The sequence below is a fragment of the Chlamydotis macqueenii genome, chromosome 24 (assembly GCF_036417535.1).
Source record: "Chlamydotis macqueenii isolate bChlMac1 chromosome 24, bChlMac1.mat, whole genome shotgun sequence".
Classification (NCBI taxonomy): Eukaryota; Metazoa; Chordata; class Aves; order Otidiformes; family Otididae; genus Chlamydotis; species Chlamydotis macqueenii.
In genome coordinates, this window is record NC_141579.1 from 341,774 (window position 1) to 365,993 (window position 24,220).

The following is a 24,220-nucleotide window of genomic DNA, read 5'->3' on the forward strand; positions in this document are numbered from 1 at the left end:
GATTTCACCTCAGCCGCAGTTTTTGGGTTCATTTTCAGGGATTGTGGGGTTTCACACTCAGAGAATTCCACTTCGCCCCCTGGCATTTATGGAGCCAAGCGAGGGGCACATCGCGGGGTAGAGGAACAGCAATGGTTTTATTGAAACATTGCTCTGCCAGGTTAAACCCCCAACCAGCCCCAATCCCTTCAGAGAAGTCGAAAAAGGGAGATCCCAGAGTACGCCAAGGAAACACTCCGCCTCAGCTGCCCCCACCACGAAGCCCTGCCTGAAATCAATTAAAAAAAAAAAAAAAAAACCAACAACAAAAAAAAAACCCCAAACTTGCATTTGCAATTTTAGCCCTTTGTGCTTGCAAAAAAACCTCCCAGGCCGGATCCTGCCCTTTACAAATCCGCCTCAGCACCCCTGATTAGATCCGTGGCATCCTCCCCTGACGCAAATTGCGGTTAATAAATAGCACTGGCCGCCAGGAATCACAGTGGTGAATGATTCTCCAAGTGGGAGCATCCCCGCGCGCAGCTCAACGCCTCTGCGCCACCTCTGGACCGGGGTTGGGGGTTTGCTTCGCGCCCGGAGGGATTAAAAAAAAAAAAAAAAAAAAAAAAGAAAAAAAAAAGGAAATTATCCATCACGCTCGGCCGCCCGGCTTTCCTGCCGCAGTTAATATTGGAGAGGTGGCAGAAAATATTAATGTCAGGTCATCCAGGAACATGTTACCGGTGTCATTTTTCCAGGGATTTGTGGATTTTTTTTAACTGGAGGTGGAAAAGCAGCATTGTGGTGTTGCGGTAGCATCGTGGTAAAAACAATCTCATTCCAGCAACCTCTGCCAAGGGACTGCAGCACAGCAAAGAGAGAGAAAGATTAAATATAGATTTATTTTTTTTCCTCCTAGGAAAAAAGCTTCTTTCTGCAGCAAAACAAAGGTGGATGTTACTGGAGGAGAGGTCCTCACCAGGAAGAAAGTGAAGGAGCAATAAATCCCTGGCTCTGGACCGTGACCCAAGAGCAGGGAGTGGGAAGGAAGAGGTGAGAAACCGGGAGCGTTTCTAACCCTAAAGAGGTATTGACCCCTCGTACTTTGTTTTCTCCTCATTTCACACTCCCTGTGAGACAAACAAGCCTCGGGGGAAAAAAAAAAAGTTTATTCCGCAGCCAAATGCCAAAATTCAAGCACCTGCCTATAAAGCGCCTGCTGAGCACCGAGCTCCTTCACGCCTACCACGGCCCAAGCACTCGCGGTCCAGTCAACGGAGGAAAACGGGAGCGGTGCAGCTGAAAGCTGAGCACGAGGAGCAGGAGAGAGGCAAGAGCTGGGAGGACAGGGCACAGCCCCGCTCTCTACTCACGACAGTCGCCAAAATATCAGGGCAAGGCGGGACACGGGCAGCTGCCCTCCTCACGGACGCTTCCCCGAGCGAGCGCAGAGAGCGGCCAAACCTCGTAGCGGCAGCTTCGCAGAGGAGCTGCCATCGGTGGGGTGGCAGGACAAGACAACGGACTGCAGAGCGCGGCTGTAGGCTGGGTGGGGAAAGGGACACAGAAGCAGCACTGAGAGATGAACATTTCAGTCACTGTGTGAAGCCGAGCTTGGCTTCAGCCTTTTACCATAAAACACAGAGAAAAACTGGTTTTTAAGATAAATCGACATGTCTCTCATTCTCCACGGGCTTGTTTGCACGTTTCTGGTGTGCGAGTCAAAGCAGAAAAGCCGAAGATTTTTTATAAAGCCCTGATTTATCCCCCCCCGCCCAGAAGACAACTCCCAGCTACTCAGCCAGGTATTTTTCCAAGCTGTATTCACGATCAGAGCACTCCCCACCACCTAACAAAAACAATTTCCACCACCTTCTTGTACCTTCCCACCAGAAGAGTTGGTGTTAAGGCAAAGAGGCTTCCTCCAGAAGCAGGAGCTCCCACCTTTATGGTTTTTGTAGAAGACACAGTTGTTGGCGCAGGTATCCGGGTGGGAAGCCCAAAAATCGGACCCACAGGAGCACAGCAGGGGCAAGTCGATGTTGTGGAGTTCTATCTTCTCCCTCAACTGGGCTCTTAGAGCTTCCACATACCTGCAAGGGATAAAACAATTTACCTTTGGCAGGAACACCCAGCCCCACATAAGGCAGATGTGGCCATACCTCACGTACTCCTTCTTTCGCTGCTGGTTTTCTTTTGTCTTTGCTCTCCTCTCCTCCAGTTTAAGCTGGGCCAGGGTTTCACAGGTTCCCTCTCCTGCGGGGGGTTCTCGCTGGTCAGCTGTCTCTGTCTCCTGCATCCTCCGCTCTTCCGCACGGCGCTGGTTCTCCTTCCCGCTCTTCATCCTGCGAGCGCCCGCAGACACTCAGAGGAGCTTCGCGATCCCAACCTCCGCTCCCCGGTTGTGAGATCGCAGCTTCCAGGACAGGGAGCGCAGGTGGGCTGTAGAGGAGCACGGGGTACAGCTGAGAAGCTCCAAGGATCCCACACCTCCCCTAAAATAGGTTTTAAGTGGCATTTTTAACCAAATCTTCCCCTATTTCTCCCTCACGCCTACATGGCACGCTGGCCCTGTCGGTGAACAGGGGACGCAAAGCGCGTTCCCTCACCAAGTGGCAACTCCAGAGCACAGACTTTAAACTGAGGCATCTGCAATTTAGCCCTGCTGATGGGTACCAAACGCAGTAACACGTTACAGGCTGATCACTGTCAAAAGGCATTAAAAAAATTAAATTAAATTAAATTAAAAAATCAAGACTGAGTAGAAGCCAAGAGGAGAAAGCATAATCGAATGAGACATTTTGGATATTCCTCCATTTGGGGGATTCAAATGTTTACATCCAGAAGAAAAATGCTGAAGCCAAACTTCTCTAGTCAAGCTATAAACTCCAAAATGTTTTTTAAATGAAGTGGTAATAGAGCCATAACTACCCCACTATAAATCTTCCACTATAGAAACTAAGGCCAAGGCCAACTTAAGGCTTTACACTAAGTAATTACAAAACCAGCTCTTTTCCGCGTACGCTCCGAGCAGCTCGTGGCTCCATCAGCACCCTTGCAACTGAGGGAAAAAGAGTAAAACAATTAAATATAATAAAAAGATATCATGTTAACTAGGAAGTCCCTGGTGTCTGGCCAGCACTTGCAGAGCAGGAAAAGGTCTCCGAAGCTCCCAAGTGCCAACTTAAATGGCAGGAATGTGGCCAGAGGAGCTTTTTTTTTGTTAAAAAAAAAAAAAAAAATTTAAGACTGGCAATTTGTCTCCAAAAAGTGACCATGAAAAACCTGCCCTCAGGTGCCTGTGTTGCTCCCACAGAGCCAGCATTAAGGGTCAGACATGGTCAGAGCTACATTGTTTTATTTTAAGGCAAGGCAGATATAGAAACAACAAAAAAAATTTAGAATCTCTTTCCTATTTTGGTGTGAATTTGCAGAGCCCCTCAATGAAAACCTTAAAAGGGAGAAGATGACTAAAGGACAAGTACTGATACTTTTACCTAGAGATCGAGTTTTCAACTCTGGAACAAATGCTAGGAAATCTTTTTATTACACTATATACATTTATAGCCGTTGAGGGTGAAGGGTCCAGTATTAAAAACCCCAGAGATAAGATCAGTTTAACGATGACGATGTGACCTCTCCCCAAACTTTCTAAACACCAACTGTAGCACAGGGTCTTGCCATTGGTTCCCAAGAGCTGGGTGAGCTGTAACCCTGCCAGCGATCATTTCAGCTCCCTGCTCCTACCCAAGCTGCACAGGGACTCAGAAAACAGACGGAGAAGCGCTGAGCGCCCCGAAGGACGCGACATGGCCCCAGGGTCTCTGTCAAGGGCCTGGTCAAACGAATCCCACCCCAGGGTTAACAGACTGGGGCTGAAAAAGCAAAACCAGGAGACAAGTCAGGCTTCACATCTGGCACTTGTATCACAGGGCTTCTTTCAACGTACTCCAATTTTTAAAAATTGGGTAAAAGTGGCTTTTTTTAACCTATTGGGGGAAGCTTGCAGCCAGGGAGGCAGAATACTATTCATCGTGTGTGGTCTTTTTTTTTTTTTTCTTTTCCTTCATATCAAGCTGTTCAGTCTTCTCAAAGCCTCTGTGTTCCGGCTGCAGAAGCGCTTTCCAAAACATTGCTGCCCGGTTCATGCCAGACGAGTGCCCCAAACCCTTCTGGCCTTACGAAGGGCCTGGCCTGCGTCCCCGCGAAGCTGCGCTCTCATCTGCCCGTACTCACTCAGCGATTCTCTTCTGCCTCTCTCTCTGCCGCCGCTGTTCCTTCACTTGCTCTCGCTCGATGTCCATAAAGAGGCGCCTGTACCTCAGGTACTCGTTCCGACGCTGCAGGGAAGAAGAGGTCCTTTGAGAAGGACGCCTGGGATTGATATCGAGCGATATCAGGGTAGAAACCTCACTCCTTCCCCAAGAGACCCTCAAACATCTCCCAGTGCATGTGCCACAGGACTGAGGAGCTGGAGAAGTCAGTGGCTAGCTAGGAGTGGAGGACCAAGACGTCTCGGAGCATCAGAGAACCAGCGTCCCCTGACTGAACCTTCCTACGGACGGAAGCTCTGCCACATGACAAATTCCTCAACTCTCACTTCAATGCACTTCACCAGAGCGCTACAAGCTGGAGTCCAAGAGGCTGGTCCTGGAGGCCAGAAAGTTTAAGGAGCGGATTTTATTCCCCCCGCCCCTCCCATCAACACCAAGAGTTTTGGGCCAAGTTTATCCTCGTCCAAAGCAGCGAGCCCGGCACAGCTGGAGATAAAGGAGCAGGGGAGATCAAGCCAAAAGGGGAGAAAGCTGGATGGAAAAAAACCATGCGGAAGACAGTGTTGCAAAACCAGTTATCTCAGGGTGGATCAGAGCCAAGGAGATAAAAAGCAAGGGGCAGAGGGAAGCGCTGGGGGCAGGAACAGCCTGACAGGCCCAAGCTGCTGTCATGCTGTCTAGACACCACAACCGGATTTCAGATCAGCTTGTTGGAAAAACGCATGTAAGGAACAACAATAACAACATGCAATTCGTTCAAAGTCAAGTTTTACCCCATCAGCTGCAAGAAAGCTGACAAAAGAAGAAGGAAGTGTTCCTCTTCCTGTCAGAAGGAAGCAGGAAAATAGAAGTCACTTCGTCAGGCATCCCAGAGAAACACCATTCCTTTGCGTCGCTTAGATTAGCGCAAGCCAACCCTTCAGCATTATTGAGATCCCAGGTTTGTTGGGAGGAGCACGTAATGGTTGCACTTTTGTTCATGATGGACAGAAAAAAAAAAAAAAAAGCAAAAAAAAACCTGAGCCACCAACAGCGCTGACAAAGTTAGAGCCCTAAAATGGAGATGAAATGCTGAGGATTTGGCTCCAGCAGACAAACCTGCTTCTCTGTTTCCTCTTGGTCTGCGCCAGCCCAGAGTACGAGGGGAGCTCGGTCATCAGCATGTGGCCGCTGGGGAGGCTCGGGCAAGCTCGAGTCCTTCACTGATCCGTCACGGAACTGGAAGATAACATTAAGAGAGCAGCATCAGCATCTTCAGGGTCAAGTTTCTCATCTTCCCTCAGCAAAATACTCCTCTGTCCATGATCCCGACAGTCCTCAATGGGGTAACCCACCTATGAGCTGGGGTGGTTTTTTTTGGAGGTATAGACAGGAGAAACATGTAGGACATCTTAGTCCAGGAGCCTGAGCATCAAAGCTTTATCAGAACACTTCTAAACATACCCTTGGGGAGGTTTCTGGTACAGACTCACACCTCGCCTTCCCAAACCTTCAGTCTGAGGTGCAATAACAACAACAATAAATAACAATAACAAAAGTGTCAGGGGAGTTGTCTCCCAAAACCTCAGCATAAACCTCCGCCTTCCTCCCTCCAGTCAAGCCAGTATTTCTGCTCTTAGCTGGATGAATCACTGGCTACAGGCGGGCACATGCCGCTATGGCCCTACACTAATTACTCCAGGTAATCAGGGCGAAACATTTCCACACCTCAGGTGCTTAACAACAGCCTGCCCGAAAACAAAAGACGAATCAATAAATACATTAGTACAGTTCTCGCATTCCTCTAAGGGAGGTGTTTCCCCAGCCTGGAGGCACAAGAATCACCGGAGCAGGCACAAATAAAAAACCTTTTGAAGCCACAGCTGTAGTTGAAAGCTGTGAAACAGAAGCCGCTGAGCCGGGTTTTGATGACAGTAGGCTTCAGAGGTAACCAAGCCTTGAGGGAGCAACTGCTCTGCTTCCAGCAGCCTCACTGTCTCTGCCGAAATAAACTCCAATCCCAAAGATTTGAACCTCTTAAGACCAACTGGCCCAGCCCTGTACGAGTCTTACCTTTTCAAACTCGATTTTGATATAGAAGTCATCGTCTTGCTCAGGTTGATGTGGGGCTGGCCGCTGGTCTTGCAGTTCAGCTGGAAGATCGTGATGTCCTGCTAGAACCAATTGCTCGCTCTCATCTTCCGCAGGTGCTGTGGCCATCTTGCAAGACTCCGAATTCTGGAGGAGAAGGGAGAGAGATGACTGTAAATATGGAATTTAAATGCAGCTGCTTCGGTACCCAGGGCAAAGTCAACATCCTCCTGTGCGGGTTGCAAGCAGCTTTAACCCGAGGGCGCTTGTTCCGCAGTCAGTCGGGATCCAGTGGGCAGCAACGCAATGCAACGCAAGCGTCACTACAGGCCACGAGAGCCAGAAAAAAACCAAACAAATTTAGCAGGGTAACTCATGACTACTTTCTCACCAACGGCAGAAGCAGAGGGACAGACACATGTGGGGCGAAGGAAAAAACAAGGGAAAGGCCTCTCCAGGCACTGCTTCGCAACCGCAAAGAGTTGGGGGGGGGTGGTGGTGGGATCTCTGGAGGAGCACTGGAGCATGGAGCATACTCCTTCAGGTGGCAAGCGGGCAGGTTCTTTGTTTCACTCCCCCATGGGGATCCTGGCGTGGATGAGCAAGGAGCTCCTGGACCAACTGAAAGTAAAAAAGGAGGCCTATAGAGGGTGGAAACAGAGACAGGTAGCCTGGGAGGTCTACAAAGAGGCTGTGCGAGTGGCCAGGGATAAGATAAGGAAGACCAAAGCCCTGGCAGAACTGAATCTGGCCAGGGATATAAAATGCAACAAGAAGAGCTTTTATAGGTACGTAGGGGACAAAAGAAAGTCCAGGGTAAATGTAGGCCCCCTCCGGAAGGGAACTGGTGTCCTGGTTACCCAGGACATGGAGAAGGCTGAGCTACTCAATGACTTTTTTGCCTCAGTCTTCACCGACAAGAGTTCTTGTTCCACCACCCAAGCTGTAGAAGGTGCAAGCAGGCACTGCGAGGATGAAGAACTGCCCATTGTACTGGAAGAGCAGGTTCGGGATCATCTAAGGAACCTGAAGGTGCACAAGTCCACGGGACCTGATGAGATCCATCCACGGGTCCTGAGGGAACTGGCGGATGAAGTTGCCAAGCCACTGGCTATCGTATTTGAGAAGTCGTGGCGGTCTGGTGAGGTCCCCGATGACTGGAAGAAAGGGAACATAACCCCAATTTTTTAAAAGGGGAATAAGGAAGACCTGGATAACTCCAGGCCGGTCAGCCTCACCTCTGTGCCTGGCAAGGTCATGGAGCAGATTCTCCTGGAAACCATGCTAAGGCACATGGAGAGCAAGGAGGTGGTTGGTGACAGCCAACATGGCTTCACCAAGGGCAGATCGTGCCTGACCAATTTGGTGGCCTTCTATGACGGGGTGACGGCATTGGTGGACAAGGGACAAGCAACGGATATCATCTACCTGGACTTGTGCAAGGCATTTGACACTGTCCCGCACAACATTCTCTCTAAACTGGAGAGGCATGGGTTTGATGGACGGAGCACTCAGTGGATAAGGAGTTGGCTGGATGGCCACACTCAGAGAGTGGTGGTCAACTGCTCAATGTCCATGTGGAGACTGGTCACGAGTGGCGTCCCTCAGGGGTCCCTGCTGCGCCCAGCCCTGTTCAACATCTTTGTCGGCGACATGGACAGTGGCATAGAGTGCGCCCTCCGCAAGTTCGCCCATGACACCAAGTTGTGTGGTGCCGTCAACACGCTGGAGGGGAGGGACCTGGACAGGCTGGAGAGGTGGGCCCGTGCCAACCTCATGAAGTTCAACCAGGCCAAGTGCAAGGTCCTGCACCTGGGTCATGGCAATCCCAGGCACAAACACAGGCTGGGAGGAGAATGGATGGAGAACAGCCCTGAGGAGAAGGACTTGGCAGTGCTGGTGGACGAGAAGCTCAACATGAGCCAGCAATGTGCACTTGCAGCCCAGAAGGCCAACCGCATCCTGGGCTGCATCAAGAGAAGCGTGGCCAGCAGGTCGAGGGAGGTGATTCTCCCCCTCTACTCTGCCCTGGTGAGACCCCACCTGCAGTACTGTGTCCAGTTCTGGAGCCCCCAACACAAGAAGGGCATGGACCAGTTGGAGAAGGTCCAGAGGAGGGCCACAAAGATGATAAAAGGGCTGGAGCACCTCTCTTATGAGGACAGGCTGAGAGAGCTGGGGCTGTTCAGCCTGGAGAAGAGGAGGCTCCGGGGAGACCTGATAGCGGTCTTCCAGTACCTCAAGGGGGCCTACAAGAAAGATGGGGAAAGGCTGTTTAGTAGGGCCTGTTGCAATAGGACAAGGAGTAATGGTTTTAAAATAGACAGGGGTAGATTTAGATTGGAAATTAGGAAAAAATTTTTCACAATGTGAGTTATAGAACACCGGAACAGGTTGCCCAGAAAGGTGGTGGAGGCGCCATCCCTGGGAACATTCCAGGCCAGGCTGGATGAGGCTTTGAGCAACCTGACCTAGTCAGGGATGTCCCTGCTCCTTGCAGGGGGGTTGGACTAGATGACCTTTGAAGGTCCCTTCCAACCCTAACCATTCTATGATTCTATGGCAATTAACAATATTTTGAGAGGCAGCAGATTGTTTCCTACAAACTAAAAGAATCAAAATGCCAGAAGCAAAAAAGGATTATTTTTTTTTTTTTCTTTTCCCCTGCCTTGCCGTCCCTTCAGCATGCTAGGAGGTGAAGAGCAGGACTGCTGACAGAGGGAGAGGATGGATCAACAGGAGGAGAGCATGTCACGCTGGGGATCCCTTGAGATGGTTCTGCTGCAATTCAGGAAGGACAGATGACAGCCTAGTCTGAACGTGAAATTATTCGATAGGCATAAGAATTATTCTATCAACTCCGTTATGACAGAAACACGATGCAGAAGAACTTCTTTGGTGAGGGCACGGGAACAGAGAGGAATGGCTTTGTAAAGATGCTCTGAAGCCCTGAAGGAAATGAAACTGTAGAGAAAAAAAAACAAAACAAACAACTTTGGTGAATGATCAGTTGGGGAAAAGAATTTGGGTGCTGTCATGCTGGGGACCTACAGCAATCTACCAAACCCTAAGGGCAAAGTGGCTGAAGACTGGGCGAACAGGATCATCCGAAACACAGGACAGGTCATTTCCACGCAACTACCATCTAGGTATCTGCTTGGGAAAGCAAGGGAGAAACTCTCAGAATGTTTTTTGACCTGAAAAGAAATCTCTGGGAGAGAGGAAGAGCAACAATTTTGGGAACATGGATTATTGATCACAAGGAATGCAACTCTTTAGAGGGAAGGAGCGGGGAGGAGGGGGGCGGCGGGAAGAAAAATGCAGAAAACAGGACTGAAACAACAGTTCCTTTAAACTGAGGAAGCACTAACTGCCCAGCTGGAGTGGAAAGACACGAAGTGCAGCACGAGACACCCCTGGCTTGATCCCCAAGCTCTCCTGGCACCCGCGATCCACGCGCGCATGAGCACGGAGGAAGTGGAACGTGGGTCAGATTACTGAAGGAATTGCGTGCAGGAGACAACACAAGCACGTGGGAACAAAAAAAAACCCAAACCCAAAACAAGTGTCAGTAAGGCCAAAACTCTAAGTAAAACATGAGAGATCAAGGTGACAAGTCAGGCTTTAGTAAGGGACTCGCTACTCAAGACCGACAGCCATTAGAGGACACCCAGAAAACTAGCGTTTTACGCTTCTGGGTGCTGGCGTCCGGCCAAAAGGCTTGCCCTGAGCTAACAGCAGCAAGAAAAAAATCTTGGGTTATTATGGGGAAGAAAAAGTCAGATTATTCCCAGAAGGTGAGGTTTTTCAGCAAGCAGGATCTGCCAGGAGCTGCAGACAAGCTGCTAACAGCCCCCTCCCCAAAAATCTGTGGAGGTCCAGTTTATCAGGTAAAGGCACAGCTAGAGTATCTCTCTTTATTTACAGGAAGGGAAAAGGAAGTACTAAAGTACTAAAGGCTACTGAGTGTAGCCTCAGGAGTTTAACTGTCTGACTTTTGGCAAAAGAAAAGGAAATCACCTTGCAAATTGCCTGTAATCTGCTAGAAAGTGAGATAAGCAGCCATCAGCAGAGATTTCTCACACCAGCAAGTCACGCCTAGCTGGTTCAAATTTCTCCTACAACAGGAGAAAGCGGCCTCAGGCAAAGCACAGCAGAAGACATCTCGATTTTAGCCTAGCTTCTCATGTGGCCAAATTCAACACCTGTGTAGGAAAATATCTGTTATATGGAGCTATTACAGGGGAGGCACAATGCTGATTAAAAACATTTCCCAGATTCAGTCTCAGGAGTTCACTGCACAAAACTAGTCGAAGAACTCGGTGGGCTCTGCTCAATAATTTCATTATCAGCCTGGATGACGGAAGAAAGAAGCATCTTGATTACACTGGCTGACCCCACCAAGCCACTTGAGGTTGCAGAATTATTTGAGAACAGGCTAAAAATGCTTGGGTTCCAACCAAAGAAAGCAGTTTGAACAGATAGCACAAGGAAATTCAGCACAGACAAGCGCAAAGGGCAAGGCAGTGCGCTACAGCAGCAATTACCAGGGCGGTTAAGCCAGCGGCATGGCAGCCTTCTGCACCTGAAGAGAAGGGAATAAGCTGCTGTCCTGCCTAGTTGTGATCATGGCAAACCTTCATGCAGGGAGAAAGATTCAGATTAATATTAGAGCTTTTTTCCCCTCTACTGTCTTGAAGTAATAAAACAGAGTCATGCAATAAATTAATGCATTCCTCCCAGAATAAATTGCCAAGGGAAGCTGTTAAATCCTCCTTGCCAGAGGTTTGAAGCAAGCGTTGATTGACTGTAGCTGCAGTCAGGTTCAAGTGGGCAGACAGCCCCCAGTCCCTCCCAGCCTTGTTTCTCACTGCCATGGATGACTCGCCATGGGACTCCCCCGCTTGCCATCCTCTGTAACTCTCCGGCTTGCACGGGCCATGGCTATTAATCACGCGAGGCTTTAGCGCTGCCAATAGCCAAGTAATGAATCACTCCATCTTGCCCAGTGGTCTGAATGCGCTAAGGACTTAAACAGACGGTATGTTCGGTGTCTGAAACAGATAAGAAGTTTTCCAGCCTATAATTATACTGTTTCTGCGACTCTTGTTCGCAAAGCTGACTTCCTTGAACAGAAATTCTAGAGTACACAGAGGGGGAAGAGCCAGACTAGCCCTTACACAAAAGGTATTTTCGAGATAACAGCCAGCCAAGATCTACTTCACCTTTGACGAACCTGAGAAAGAGATGGGAATGAAGAATGGCAAGATGGGCAGGAAACTGGCTCCAGAGGAGGCAATGAGACAAAATACCAGGTCAGGTTGCTGCTGGTGTTCTCCGGGATGGACAAAGTATGTCAGTTTAAGAAAGCTCTTGGCACAGAAAGCAGGATAACAGCTGCGGCAAAAAGCCACTTATGAGTGACAAAAGCCAGGTGAAATTCAATGGAACAGAAGGCGAGGCACTCAGGACTGACTTCCTTCCGTGGCTCCTACACGCTGCTTCAAGAAAAATAGGTGTGTGCACCAACAATCCTCTACCAGAAGCCAGCCCCAGGTGAGGAAAACTCTCCAGATCTTTGCCACCCATAGGAAACAAGGGATTGATTCAAGGGAAGGAGTTGTTGGTGTTTGTTGAAGAAATAAGAGCACCTAAGGGGAGGACTGATCATTGCATTCCTCCCAGATCACAACCTCAGTATTGAAAAAAATCTTTTTTGACTTCTGGCTTCCTAGTTTATTTCTCTGTGGAGACATTTTCACCCACTTTATTCTGCTGCCTCCTCTCAAAGGCACCAAGAACAAAGGGACAGAGCCCTCGGGCCACCGAAATCCATAGGCTAACCATCAGCTGGGTCGCAAAAGCCCAGCTGTTTCACTTCTGCTAGAGAAACAGACCAAACCGCGCTCTGGATTTGCGCATTAGAGCAGACCTTCAACAGTTTGCAGGGTAACTCCTCTTACCCTGCCCCAGGCATTCCTTGCTCACCTCTTGCGTCCAGACGCTGCCGGGGAGTTTGGGGGGACCAGCTCCTTGGGGCACAGTTTTGCAGGACGCCAGCCTGCGCCGGACTTGCTTCACAGTATTGCTAAGCTGCCGTTAAGAGGGAAGGGAAAGACAAAAAAATGAGAGGTCACTAGTTGCTTTCCGTGAGGGCTAAGCCAAGAAGCGTAGCTGCGCAGAAGAGATCTCCTAATGTACCCTGCTCCAACCACGGCTCTTTAATTAACAACAAAATTAGTGTAATAAACAAGTGTAAGGTAACCTGCAACCCAAGGGGTCTTTCCGAGCTGCCCCAAAGCACTGAAATACCAATCCAAGCACGGTAAAGACCTTGGTTACAGCTCATCTGCTCCCAAATCACTTTGCCAAGACGCCAGAAGTCCCAGATCCTGCCGTACATCCAGCCAGAAGTGATTTTCCACCCCAAGGGAAGCAGTACTGCAAGTGGAATAACTCCAGCTCCTAGGTGAACACGCGTGCTTTATAAAATGCCACATGCAGCACAAACATCGCTATTTAAAAAAAAAAAAAAAAAAAAAACCAAAACAGAACCTCTAACAGTCCCTAAGGCAGGTTTTCCAAGATTTTGCCATCCCACACTCCTGGTTTGCAGGACAGAAGCTGCAATGAGGTGGCACCACCTAGTGCCACCTCTCCCACATGACACGACTGCACAGCGACGAGTCCTTGTGTGGGGAGGGAAAATTTGCTGTTTTCTACAAGCAGCGGGGCAAGTACAACCACACATCCTCCAAGAAGCCATTTACCATCGGTTTTGAGGCTCTGATAAGAGCTGCGGAGGAGTACAACAATATTTAGTAAACCAGAGCAAAAACATAAGGCCATGTTTTATTCAATACTAAAAATAAAAATTAGGGATGTGTGTAAAAGAGGGTAGAAAGAGAGAAATATTGTCCGTCCTGCATTTCAAACCACAAAAAACCAGCATGAGGAAGCAGGGATGAAAAATGCAGGAGGGGAATCGCTCACCTTGGCAGCCTGCAGCTGGAACGGCTCGCTTTGTGTCTCCTGGCGCTGTGCCGGGACAGCACGAGTGCCGGGACCACGGATGGCGGGCGCGGGGTGACTGCGAAACAGGCAGGTGTTCTTCCCAGGGGTCAAATGCAGTGCTGAGTCCACGTACTGCACAGCGACGCAGCTCTCCCTCTCCGCCTCCCGGGACACAGAACCCAGAGTTAGAAAGCCACACGCAAATCTCTGTCACCTGTCAGGACGTCACCCGCGCTGCATGGGAGTTGCCAGATCAATTTGGCAGCATTTCTCGAGACAGATATTTTCGCTCTCCATGCTCAGAGGAGCACAAAGAGTTGTCAGGAGCCGAAGGCACCCGTGGGCTTTCAGCCGAGAGCGGTGCTAGCAGAGTTACGCGAGGACATCCCCACTCAACCATGCCTGCCGACCCCTGGAAAGAGCCCAAATGTCCCAGGGGCAGCCAAAACCATCAACATTTCAGCGTGTTCCCTTCTTTGCTCCGCAGCCAGTTTCTGCCAAGTCTCCCTGGCAGCTTGTTTAAAAGCAGAAAGGATTAAATATATTCACAGGATAATGTAAAACAAGCCCACAGGGGAAATGGGAACGTGGAGACAGCGCTGAAGCGTCACTTGCAAACTGACCAAGCAGAAATGAGCTGCTTTGTTTAAACCTCGACCAGGAGACATCCACATCGTTCACTGGCCTGGCTGTTTTTTAACTCAGCACAATTCTGCACAGGGCACCAGGACTCTGTTCTTCTGCAGTGCCAAGAGCGAGCGACCTTTCTGTGCAGAGGTAAAGGGCTCCTGAAGCGCCTGCAGCGCCAGAGCAAGCCAAGGCATTGCACTGCCCTTGCTGGAGGGGACACCATTTGCAGCCGCGAGGTCTGCCGTGACCACAAGTTTCCTTGCTTTTTTTTTTTTCTTATTAACACCATGACACAAGGTCTAGTGGGTTTTTTGGGTTAGTTTTGTTGTTGTTTTTTTGGGGTTTTTTGTTTGTTTGTTTTTTCAATTTACGCTGGTTTCAGAAGAGTTTCTCCTGCAAGACTCCTGGTGAGGCAGGGAGAAAGCCTGGCTTACCGCCTCGTAGGACTTCTGCAGCTGCTGCTTTCTCCACAGCCGGACCTGCTGGTTCACCCGCTGCCTCACCTCTCCCTGGAATCGTCTCAGGCTGGCTGCCTTCTCCCGCTGCTGCTCCTTCAGCTCCTCCTCCACCCGAAACGCTGAAGCCTGCCAGAGGCAAAAGCAGATTTCACATGAGTTTTTGCTACCTCGCAGCTTTTATTCCACCTTCCCTTCCCACACCTGTGTCTACAAGCCAGGCAAGCAGCACCCAGAGTGAACTTAACGATGTTTTGTTTCAAAAAAACAATGTATTAACAGGCTGGACAATGTCTGTTGAATTATTTTGAGCTTGGACTGAATCTAGCTAGCCAGATACAGAGTCAGAAATGTAGGAAAAAAAAAAAAAAAAGGCAGCAGCCTCAGCCTCACGCAGCAACTCCCAGGCCCTGCTCCCAGGAAAGGATGCTCAGATATTCCAAGCCTGGATCCAAAAGGAACAGGCCGGCTTCTGGACCCATTAACGCTCTGTGAGAGTAGCAGGGAAGCAGTTTACAGAGCACAGCACAGACAGGGCTACCGCTCTGAGAATGTTTTTACTGTCTGAAGTAAAAGATTAAAAGCAATGACCTAAAAAAAAAAAAATCAGGTTTTTGGGGTGGTGTGGTTTTTTTTTTTTGTTTTTTTTTTTTTTTTTTTTTTTGTTAAGGTTCTCACTCATGCCAAGCAATTCTGCTGATGCTACCACAGTTTAAAAACCGAAAAACAGTATCACTCTCCTGGGTGTCACTGCATCATGGCCCAAAAAAGAAAAAAAAAAATTAAAAAATTTAAAAAAAAAAAAAAAAATCAGTGAAGGGCTGGAGGAAAGGGGCGAGTCTGAAAAAAATCAACTTCGTAAACACCAGGATGGACGCTCCCTGCATCCCACTGACCACCAGGAACATCACCAGCAGCAAAGCAAGGTGGGCAGAACCACCCAAGGCGCAAAGACGAGGAGAAAATCTGCCCCATTAACGATGAAACCAAGGCAGAGCTACAGGAAACAGCACCATCGACAGCTTGTTCCGCTCCCCACTGGCAACCTCATCAGCAATTCTGATGCAGGAGGCATTAGTATAGATATTTTTTTTAATATGATCTGCTGGCATATAAAAGGATATTAAATAAGCTCCGACAACGCTGTGTGCCCTCATCCCCACCTCTGTGCCGGCGGGTGAGGACCGGAAGCGCCCAGACCCCTCGAAGCAGTCAGGAAGAGCTCGGCTCCCCGAGAAGTTTCATGGTGCCGAGGTGGAAGTTATGCGGAATATGGAGATGATTCATTTCCATATATTATCTCAACGTTTCAGAATTTAAATTACAATATGGAAATAAATCATCTCAGAAGGGCAGGAGCTTCTGTAACGTTTAGACATTAATTACAGGGGACTGAACTCATCATTCTACATTTAATGCACTTTTAGTCCTCTTATAATAACCCTCAAAGCAGAAATCCCTGCGATAAGCATCGATGAAGATTTTTCTTAAGTGTTTCTAATGGGGTACAGTGGAGATTGGCACCAGAACCTGAAACACTCAATTTTTTTTTTTTTTTTTTTTTAAATTGGCAACATGGAATAAATTCTTAGCTCACCGGCATCCTTTACGGATGAACGGGAAGGCAAAGAGCAGCATGGATACGGGGGGGACAGACTGGTCAGCGCCTCAAACACAAAGTTATGGCGTGGAATTCCAAAGTCAGTGCTGACAAACCAAGAAGCAGCCAGGAATAGGAAAAAAAAAAACCCAAATCTCATAGAGGGACACAAACCTGCAAAGTTTTAGCTTGCTACTGGCTTCTAGTGACATGCTGAAAATCTATAGGTCCAGTTAAAATTACGAGTGCAGAGCGCACAGTCAGAATAATTAATAAACAGCAGTTGATTAGAGCACTGGCTGGATTCCTCACCTGACTGACACGTAAAATCGATGCGTTTCTCCGAAAAAAAAACCCTGCAGCTTATTTGAGGGGAATCCACTCAGGGCTCACATAAACAGAACACCAGGCTCCACGGACACCATGGCAGCTTTCAAACCCCCCCGCCCCCAAATCATTAAAATAAATTATTCTTTCTAGGAGCAGTGCTCCTGGCTGCCTTCAAGCGGAGCTAACAGGGTTAGGGTCACCCCGGTGGGTGCCCGGGACCCCGCAGGCAGCACTCACGAAGGCCAGGCCCTGCTCCGGTTCCCCCGAGGCGCTTTCCACCCAGACGCCCACGGGTGCCACGCTTTGGGTCCTCTCGGCCAGCACGCGCCAGCTCTGCAGCAGGGGTCTTGCCTGAAGTCCCCCTCGCTGCCCCTTGGCCCCCCGAGGCCGCTCCTTGGCAGGCGGCAGCATCCTGGCACGGCAGTGGGTCCGGCCCTGAGGAAAGAGGGGCAGAGGAGGTGAGCGGTGTCCCTCAACCCGCACCCACAGGCCCAACCCTTCTGGCCAAGCACCCCCGTGCACGTTCCCATCCCATTAGACCCCCAGCCCGCTGTGCCCCTGCACCCTCACCTCCCCAGGCCCCCCTGAGCACCCCCTCACCCACCAGGCACCCCCTCTCCTACCCCATATCCCCCCAATCTCCTCCCCCTCTCCTCTTGCCCCTTGGACCCCCCTAACCTCCATACCCCCACTCCCCTCGCTCCACAGGTACCCAACCTCTGCACCCCACCTCCCCTCATGCTCTGGGCCCCCTCAACCCATGCACCCTTCCCACTCAGCCCCCCCAATCCTTGCACCTCCCTCTCACTCCATGGGCCCCCTCAATCCCTGAATGTGTCTCCTGCCTCCTGGCCCCTCCTCAATCCCTGCACCGCCCCTTCTCCCCCTGGGCCCCCCAATCTCCCCCAACTCCCCTCCTCGCACCCTCTGTGCCCCCCTAACTCCTGCATCCCCCCCTCTCCTCATGCTCTGGGCCTCCTCAAGCACCACACCCCGCCTCCCCTCACCCCCTAGGCACCTCCTATCTCTACACCCCACCCCCTCATCCCACAGGCCCCCCATTCTCTGCACCACCCCACTCTTTGCCCCTGTTTCCCCCCTCCCCTCACTTCCTGGGCCCCCCAACTCCTGTACCCACCCCTCCCCTCACTCCCTAGGCTCCTCCAACCCCATAGTCCCCCCCCAATCTCCTCATCCTCGCTCCTTCTTGCCCCCTGGGCTGCCCCAACCCCTACACCCCACCCCTCACCCCATGAGTCCCCCCAACCCCTGGATCCCCCCTTCTCCCAAACTCTGCCCCCCCCGTAATCCCTGCAACCCGCCCCTCACCCCACGGGCCCCCTCAATCCCTGAACTCCTCTCTCCCCCCCTCCCCCAGGCTCCCCTAATTTCTGCACGCCACCCTTCCCTCGCCCCCTGGGTCCCCCCAATCCCTGGGTCCCCCCTCTCCTCACCCCACAGGCCCCCCAAGCCCCGCACCCCCTCCCCTCACCCCAAAACGTTCTCACTCCCCGCCCCGCCCGCCAACCGCCGCTTCCGCCTCCACCGCCGCTTTCAATCCCGGCGCCACTTCCGCCCCATTGGCCCCGCCCAGACCCCGCCCCCAGATCGCTCTGGAGACCCGGGTTCGCGTCCCAGCCCGGCCAGATCGCGGGCGGGGCGAGGGGAGAGGGGGGTCGGGGGTGGGGAGAGATGGTGATTGTTCTGTGTCCTCCCCGAATCACCCCCCTGAAGCCCCCCAAAATCCCCACAATGTCCCCCACAGCGTCCCTACCCCCAATGTATCTCCAAGCATCTCCCCACAGCATCCCCCCCCCGCAAAATCCCCCCTCCCAACATCACCCCAAACCATCTCCATCCAAAAATTCTACAAAAAAAATGCCCCACAAAGCATCCCCATCGCGCTGGGACAGGATACTCAGAGGCCTGGACCCCTTTTTGGGGGCTGCAGGGTAGGGGGGACTCACTGGGGTGATGAGCTTGGCAGGTCTCAGTCTTGGTGGGAAGCGACTCCGGGCATCCTGCCCCGCGTCCCCGCTGCCCTATTCAGCGGTTCCCTGGTGCTAATTGGCACCAGCGCTGGAACGAAGCCTGGATGCCAGCGGCAGCTTCATTTTAAAGCCTGGGAAGATTAAAAAAAAAAAGGGGGAGCACCATTTGGGGTTGGAGGTGAGTATCTTACTTTGCCAAATGCCCCCCTCCCAAAAAAAAAAACAAACCCCCAAAAAAACATTGTCATGGGATGCTTGGAGCCTAAATCCCATGGGATTATCTGCAGAGGGGATGGCAAATCGACAAATCTTAACTGGGCTCACTGGGGCAATGCCCCCGGCCTCAGGCATCTCCGCGGGACAGGGAAAACATGGGAACAGGGAGGTTGTAACAGGGAAAGGGGGGGAAATGGCAAATCTGGGTGGTTTTTCCTCAAATAAACGGCAGCTCGAGGCTGTCGGGGAGGCCAAAGCCACTGGGACACAGGGTTCTATTGAGAAAGGGAAGAACAAGAGGAGGAAAAAAAAATAAATAAAAAAATAAACGAGCCGGGCAGAGCGCCAAGGCAGGGAGCGCGGAGGGACGTGCCCGGAGTGGGGAAGCGAAGGGATTCAGGGGGCGAACCTGCCCGAAATGTGGGGCCCCAGAAAGCGGGGCCACCCCGCTCCCCCCTGCTTGCTGCCGCTGACCTGGCTCCTGGCGCTGCACACAGGTAGAGAGGGGTTTTTCCCTGTTTTTCCATGTTTTTTCCCCCTTTTCCAGGGAGTTTGGGGGTATGTGGACAGAGGATTGGGTGGGGGTACCCGATGAAGTGGGGGGTTGAGGGGGGTCACCGCGCCGTCCAGCATCCCTTCCGCTTGGGACAGGGAAAAAAAACGGGGAGAAATGGGGAATAAAAACTGGGAAAAGCATTTATTTGGAACCAAGCAGGTGCTGCTGAGGGAGTTGGACCTAGCACCAGCTTCCCCCGAGCTTCTCCCCAGCTTTTTGGCTTCCCAAAACCCCTTTTTTTGCTCATTTTTCCTCATCCCCAAACCTATTTTCTCAGCCATCAGCTTTCCCAAAAAGGCCATTTTTCACCCTGTTTCTAGGTTCGCTCCCATTTGCCCCATCCCTCCACAGCCTGGGTTGCATCCAGAATTTATTCCCTAAAAATCCCACATTTTGGGGTTCAACAAACCCCAAGCTACCCCACCCTGGGGTCTGACAGGGCGGAAAACCGCCCGCGATGCTTTGTGCATCATTTTTCCAAAGTCTGGACCCAAACCCAGCCCCGGGGAGGCCCCGGGCGAAGCGGAACCAGCCCGTTCCGCACGCCGCTGAGCTTCCATTTGCACCCCAAAAAAAAGCGCCTGGCTCACAGCCAGAGCACCCCCAAAATGCTGCTGTGCGTTTCAAAAGAAATAAGCATTTATGTCACGAAATAATGGGAAAATAAGGATTTTTGGTGGTTTTTTTTTTTTTCTGGCAAGAGCCAGCCAGGAAGGGTGGGAGATCTCCATCCCCAAGCCTCTAGAAGATCGGGAACATTGCCTAATTTATGAATTAACTCCCAAATTTATCACCCGGAGCGGAGGAAAAAGAAAAATCAGCAATTGGGTTAAAAAAAGGGACGAAACGGTTAAAAAGCAGCATTTGGGGGATGCTCGGGGTGCAAGGCTGCCTTAAATCCTCATCCCCATCCCACGCCTGGGTTTTCCCTCTGGGGGTTCCCAAAATTTTTCAGGTCAGGGATGTTTTCGAGGCCGCACTGCTGGGGAGGACGGGGGGACGGGCGCTGCATACCAATAGGTCCCATGACTTTTCGGGTTTGTTTAACGCCTTTCTCGTGCCCGGCTCGCCCTCTTCAGCTGGTTTTTCCCCTGCCCCCCCACCTCTTCAATAACGGGGTTTGTTCAGCCTCGATGACAGCATCCGGATGGGGGGGCGCAGATGAGACCCCTGAGCTGGCGAAGCGGGGGGGTGAGGTTACAGTGTTTTGGGGAGATAACCTATTTTGAGGGGTGCCTTCCTAAAAAAAAAAAAAATTATATTTTTTCCATTTTTTCCCTGCCTTTTTTTGGCTTAAAACCAGCGACAAGGAGCATATTTTGCATGTGGGGGTGGGGGGGCTTTAGCTGGACCCAATGTATTTTTGGGGGTGATGCATGCATTTTTGCAGAGCAACCATCCATGCACTTTTCGGCGCTATGCACGCGTCTTTGCAGAGGCTTGGGCAAACAGCTGGCTTGCATAGCAGCTGGGCGTCCTGACAAGGTTCGAGCATTTTGGGGGTTCCCTGTTTTCTCTGGGCTCAGAGGACCAGGCGGCCCACCCGGACTCGCCGCCCCACTGTCTCTCCCCACCCCAAGGTCTGTTGGCAGGGGTGAATATCACCAGCCCCACGCCGCTCGTCCGCGGCACGGTGGGCAAGGCGGCACTGCTGTCGGTGCGCTACGCCAGCGCCAGTGCCGACAAGCCGGTGGTCAAGTGGCAGCTGAAGCGGGACAAGCCCGTCACCGTCGTCCAGTCCATCGGCACCGAGATCATCGGCAACCTGCGGCCTGATTACCGCAACCGCATCCAGGTGCTGGAGAACGGCTCACTGCTCATCAGCCCCTTGCAGCTGGCCGACGAAGGTGCTTACGAGGTGGAGGTGTCCATCACTGATGACACCTTCACCGGCGAGAAGACCATCAACCTCACCGTGGACAGTAAGCGCAAGAAGGATGTCCAGTGGAGATGGGGTTCTCCATGGGACATCTTCCCCAACCCGTTTGTGGGAGGGCTTTCTCCAACTGGGAGGTAGTTTGGGGGGTTCAACCACTCCATGCAGCCAAGCTACATCCCTGATGGGGTTTTGATGTCCCCCTTCCCATCCCCTGCACCTATCCATCTCCCGAGACGCGGCATCATCTGGTTTTCCTGCTTGCCTGCAGTTCCCATCTCAAAGCCACAAGTGCTGGTGGCCTCCTCGACCGTGCTGGAGCTCAGCGAGTTCTTCACCCTCAACTGCTCGCATGAGAATGGCACCAAGCCCACCTACACCTGGCTGAAGGACGGGCGACCACTGAGCAATGACTCCCGCCTGCTCCTCTCCCCTGACCAGAAGATCCTCACCATCACCCGTGTCCTCATGGCCGACGATGATGTCTACAGCTGCCTGGTGGAGAACCCCATTAGCCACGGCCGCAGCGTCCCCGTGAAGCTCACCGTCTACCGTAAGCCACCCGTTCCCCCTTCCGCATCCCTGGGGCTGCCCATCCCTTGCAAATGCTCTCAGCTAAAATCTGGCATGGGGTTTTCTCCCCTCATTCCTCTCCCCAAGGCCGGAGCTCCCTCTACATCATCCTCTCCACGGGCGGCATCTTCCTCCTCGTCACCCTGGTGACAGTTTGTGCCTGCTGGAAACCCTCCAAGAAGTATGTCTGGGGGTAACACATGAGCCAAACAGGGTTCCTCTTATCCTGTCTTGTCCCATCCTGCCTAGACCCATCCCACCCCATCCCATCTTGTCCCATCCTGTCCCACCTGATCCTGTCCCATCTTGTCCCATTTATTCCCATCTTGTCCTGTCCCATCTCATTTGTCCCATCTCAGCTCATCTCATCCCATCCAGCCTTGACTCATTCATCCCATCCCATCCCATCCCATCCCATCCCATCCCATCCCACCTGATCCTTGTCCCATTCCGTCCCATTTTGTCTAATCTCATCCCATCCCTTCTCATCTTGTCCCATCTCATCTAATTTCATTCCAGCTCATCCCATCCCATCCTGTCCCATCCCGTCCCATCCACATCCCACCCCATTCTATCCAATCTCACCCCACCCCACCTCTCCCTCACCACAGCACCATGCCCTTTCCCGGTGCTGCCCCATCCCCTACCCTTTCCTCAGGGAGAAGCGGCAAATGGAAACGCAGCCAGCCTCTGAATACGGCGAGCAGGACGAGGAGCGCCTGAAGCACGAGGGTGAGTGCCAGCCCCGGCGCGGCGGCGGCATGCTGGGGAACACCAGCGCTGCCGGCGCGGTCAGCAACACCTTGCCTCCATGCAGCCGAGGGTGTCCCGAGGAGCGGTGAGCACGAGCGCAAAAACCCGGTGGCCTTGTACATCATCAAGGACAAGGTAAGCGGCCGGCAGCGTCCCAGTAGCGCATCAGATCTCGCGCGCTCGGCATGCTCCTCTGCCCTTGGCTTTTGGCAGGATGCGCCGGAGGCAGAAGAGGATTCGCCACCCGAACCCCGCAGCGCGGTTGAGCCGTGTTACACCAGCTCACCGGCAGCCGGTCGCTCGCCGGGCCCTGTGGGGCGTTCAACGCGTCGTTACCATCGCTCGCCGGCTCGCTCGCCCGCCTCAACGCGGACGCACAGGTCACCGCCGGGTTCGCCAGCGCGTTCCCGTGCCGCCCCGCGACTGCTGCGGACTGCCGGCGTCCACGTCATCCGGGAGCAGGAGGAGGCCAATGCTGTGGAGATCAGTGCCTGAGCGAGCGGGACACATGCGCGCTTCGGCGGCGGCGGCAAGCAAGTGGGGACACCGGCATAGCGCCGCTCCCGCCACGAGGCATCGCTTGGTTGGGTGTAAAGTCACTAATTTGCTATTGATCCCACCCAGAGCTCCCCTCTTCCGTCCCTGCCTTCCCAGGGCGTCACTTGAACGGCATTCTCGCTGGGACGAGCGCGCAGGGAGTGTGCAGAAAGCACATGCGCTCACCGGGGAGCATGCAGGAGAGAGCGTGCGCGCAGCACGCCATCACGGAGCACACTAGAGGGCATGGATGCAGCGGTCAGGGAGAGCGCGCGTGAAGCGTCCAAGGGGACACGTAGAGAGCGTGCATGCAAGCTGGAGCACGCATGTGGTGCACAGAGAGAGTGCGCGTGCGCGGAACATGCAGCGAGTGTGCACAGAGCATGCAAGAGAGCGTGTGCGCAACATGTGGAGAGAGCGTACCCAGCGCGTGCAGGGACGTGGTGCACAGAGCGTGCACGAAATGCGCGGAGAGAGCATGAGCACAATGCGCAGAGAGCATGCGAGAGACCGTGCGTAAAGCCTGCAGAGAGGACGTGCACAGAGCGTGCACGAGCGAGCACATGGAGCTTGCTGAGAGAGCGTGCACGGCATGTGCAACTGAGACCGCATGGGTTGCACGGGGAGCGTGCATGTGGAGAACGCAGAAGGAAGCCGGCACAGCAGGCGCAGAGAGCGCACGCGGGGCGAGTGGATAAGGCTGCGCATGGCGTTTGCAAGAGAGCATGGCAGCACCAGGCATGCTGTGCGAGCGTGCACGGCACGTGCAGAGCGCACGAGTGCATGCAGAGAGAGCGTGGAGCGTGCGCAGAGCGTGCAAAGAGACCGTGCATGCGGTGCTTGCAGGGGGCACGCGTGGGAGCAGGCCGAAGGAGCGTGCACAGAGCATGTGAAAAGAGCGCGCACGCAGTGTGCCAAGCAAGCACGTCCACAGCTGGCGCGTGCAAGAGCGCCATGCCCACCTGCCGCGGCGCGTGGGACCACGTGCACGTTTTGCGCCGGCACGCAAGCTCACCCGAGCACGAGCGCACGCACACAGGCAGCCTAAATGGGGGGCTCTCTTCTCCCCCTCCCAGCTGCACCGCCCCCTAAAACGCGGTCCGAGTGCTGCCCCTCTGCCATGCCCGGATTTTCCGTGAAAATCCCCCGCTCCTCGGGTGCGCACCGTCGCCTCTCCCCCAGGCCTTCCCAGGAAATAGGTTTAGGATGAAAACCAGAGAGCGGCCAGGACCCGGGGCACCCGGGGTGGGTGCCGGGGCACCCTGGGGTGCTCAGGGTGCGCTACTAACCAATAAACTAAACGTACTACGCGTCCGCCAGCCGCACCCGTGGGTGTCTGTGTGAGACAGGGTGCCCTTCTGGAGCA

The 24,220-nt window shown here is 52.7% G+C and overlaps 2 protein-coding genes across 3 annotated transcripts; one reads left to right on the forward strand and one right to left on the reverse strand.

Annotated features, from left to right (window-relative positions):
• Positions 1 to 120: 120 nt before the first annotated feature.
• Positions 121 to 17,905, reverse strand: CCDC15 (coiled-coil domain containing 15). The gene is made up of 13 exons (XM_086766120.1): positions 17,881 to 17,905; positions 16,590 to 16,787; positions 14,402 to 14,551; positions 13,317 to 13,499; positions 12,312 to 12,416; positions 6,306 to 6,470; positions 5,352 to 5,471; positions 5,027 to 5,076; positions 4,216 to 4,353; positions 2,142 to 2,324; positions 1,924 to 2,072; positions 1,353 to 1,524; positions 121 to 840 (listed from the first exon to the last, which is right to left on the reverse strand). The coding sequence occupies exons 2-12, from the start codon at positions 16,761 to 16,763 to the stop codon at positions 1,403 to 1,405; spliced, it is 1,539 nt and encodes a 512-aa protein (XP_086622246.1). The 5' UTR covers positions 16,764 to 16,787; positions 17,881 to 17,905; the 3' UTR covers positions 121 to 840; positions 1,353 to 1,402.
• Positions 17,906 to 18,905: 1,000 nt separating this feature from the next.
• HEPACAM (hepatic and glial cell adhesion molecule) lies at positions 18,906 to 24,168 on the forward strand. Of its 2 annotated transcripts, none has more exons than XM_086766354.1 (7): positions 18,906 to 19,056; positions 20,696 to 21,037; positions 21,263 to 21,544; positions 21,652 to 21,745; positions 22,223 to 22,296; positions 22,382 to 22,452; positions 22,531 to 24,168. In XM_086766354.1, the coding sequence occupies exons 1-7, from the start codon at positions 18,978 to 18,980 to the stop codon at positions 22,810 to 22,812; spliced, it is 1,224 nt and encodes a 407-aa protein (XP_086622480.1). In that variant the 5' UTR covers positions 18,906 to 18,977; the 3' UTR covers positions 22,813 to 24,168. The 2 variants fall into 2 exon arrangements, with proteins under 2 accessions (XP_086622480.1, XP_086622481.1); XM_086766355.1 differs by having other exon boundaries at positions 21,685 to 21,745.
• Positions 24,169 to 24,220: the final 52 nt, after the last annotated feature.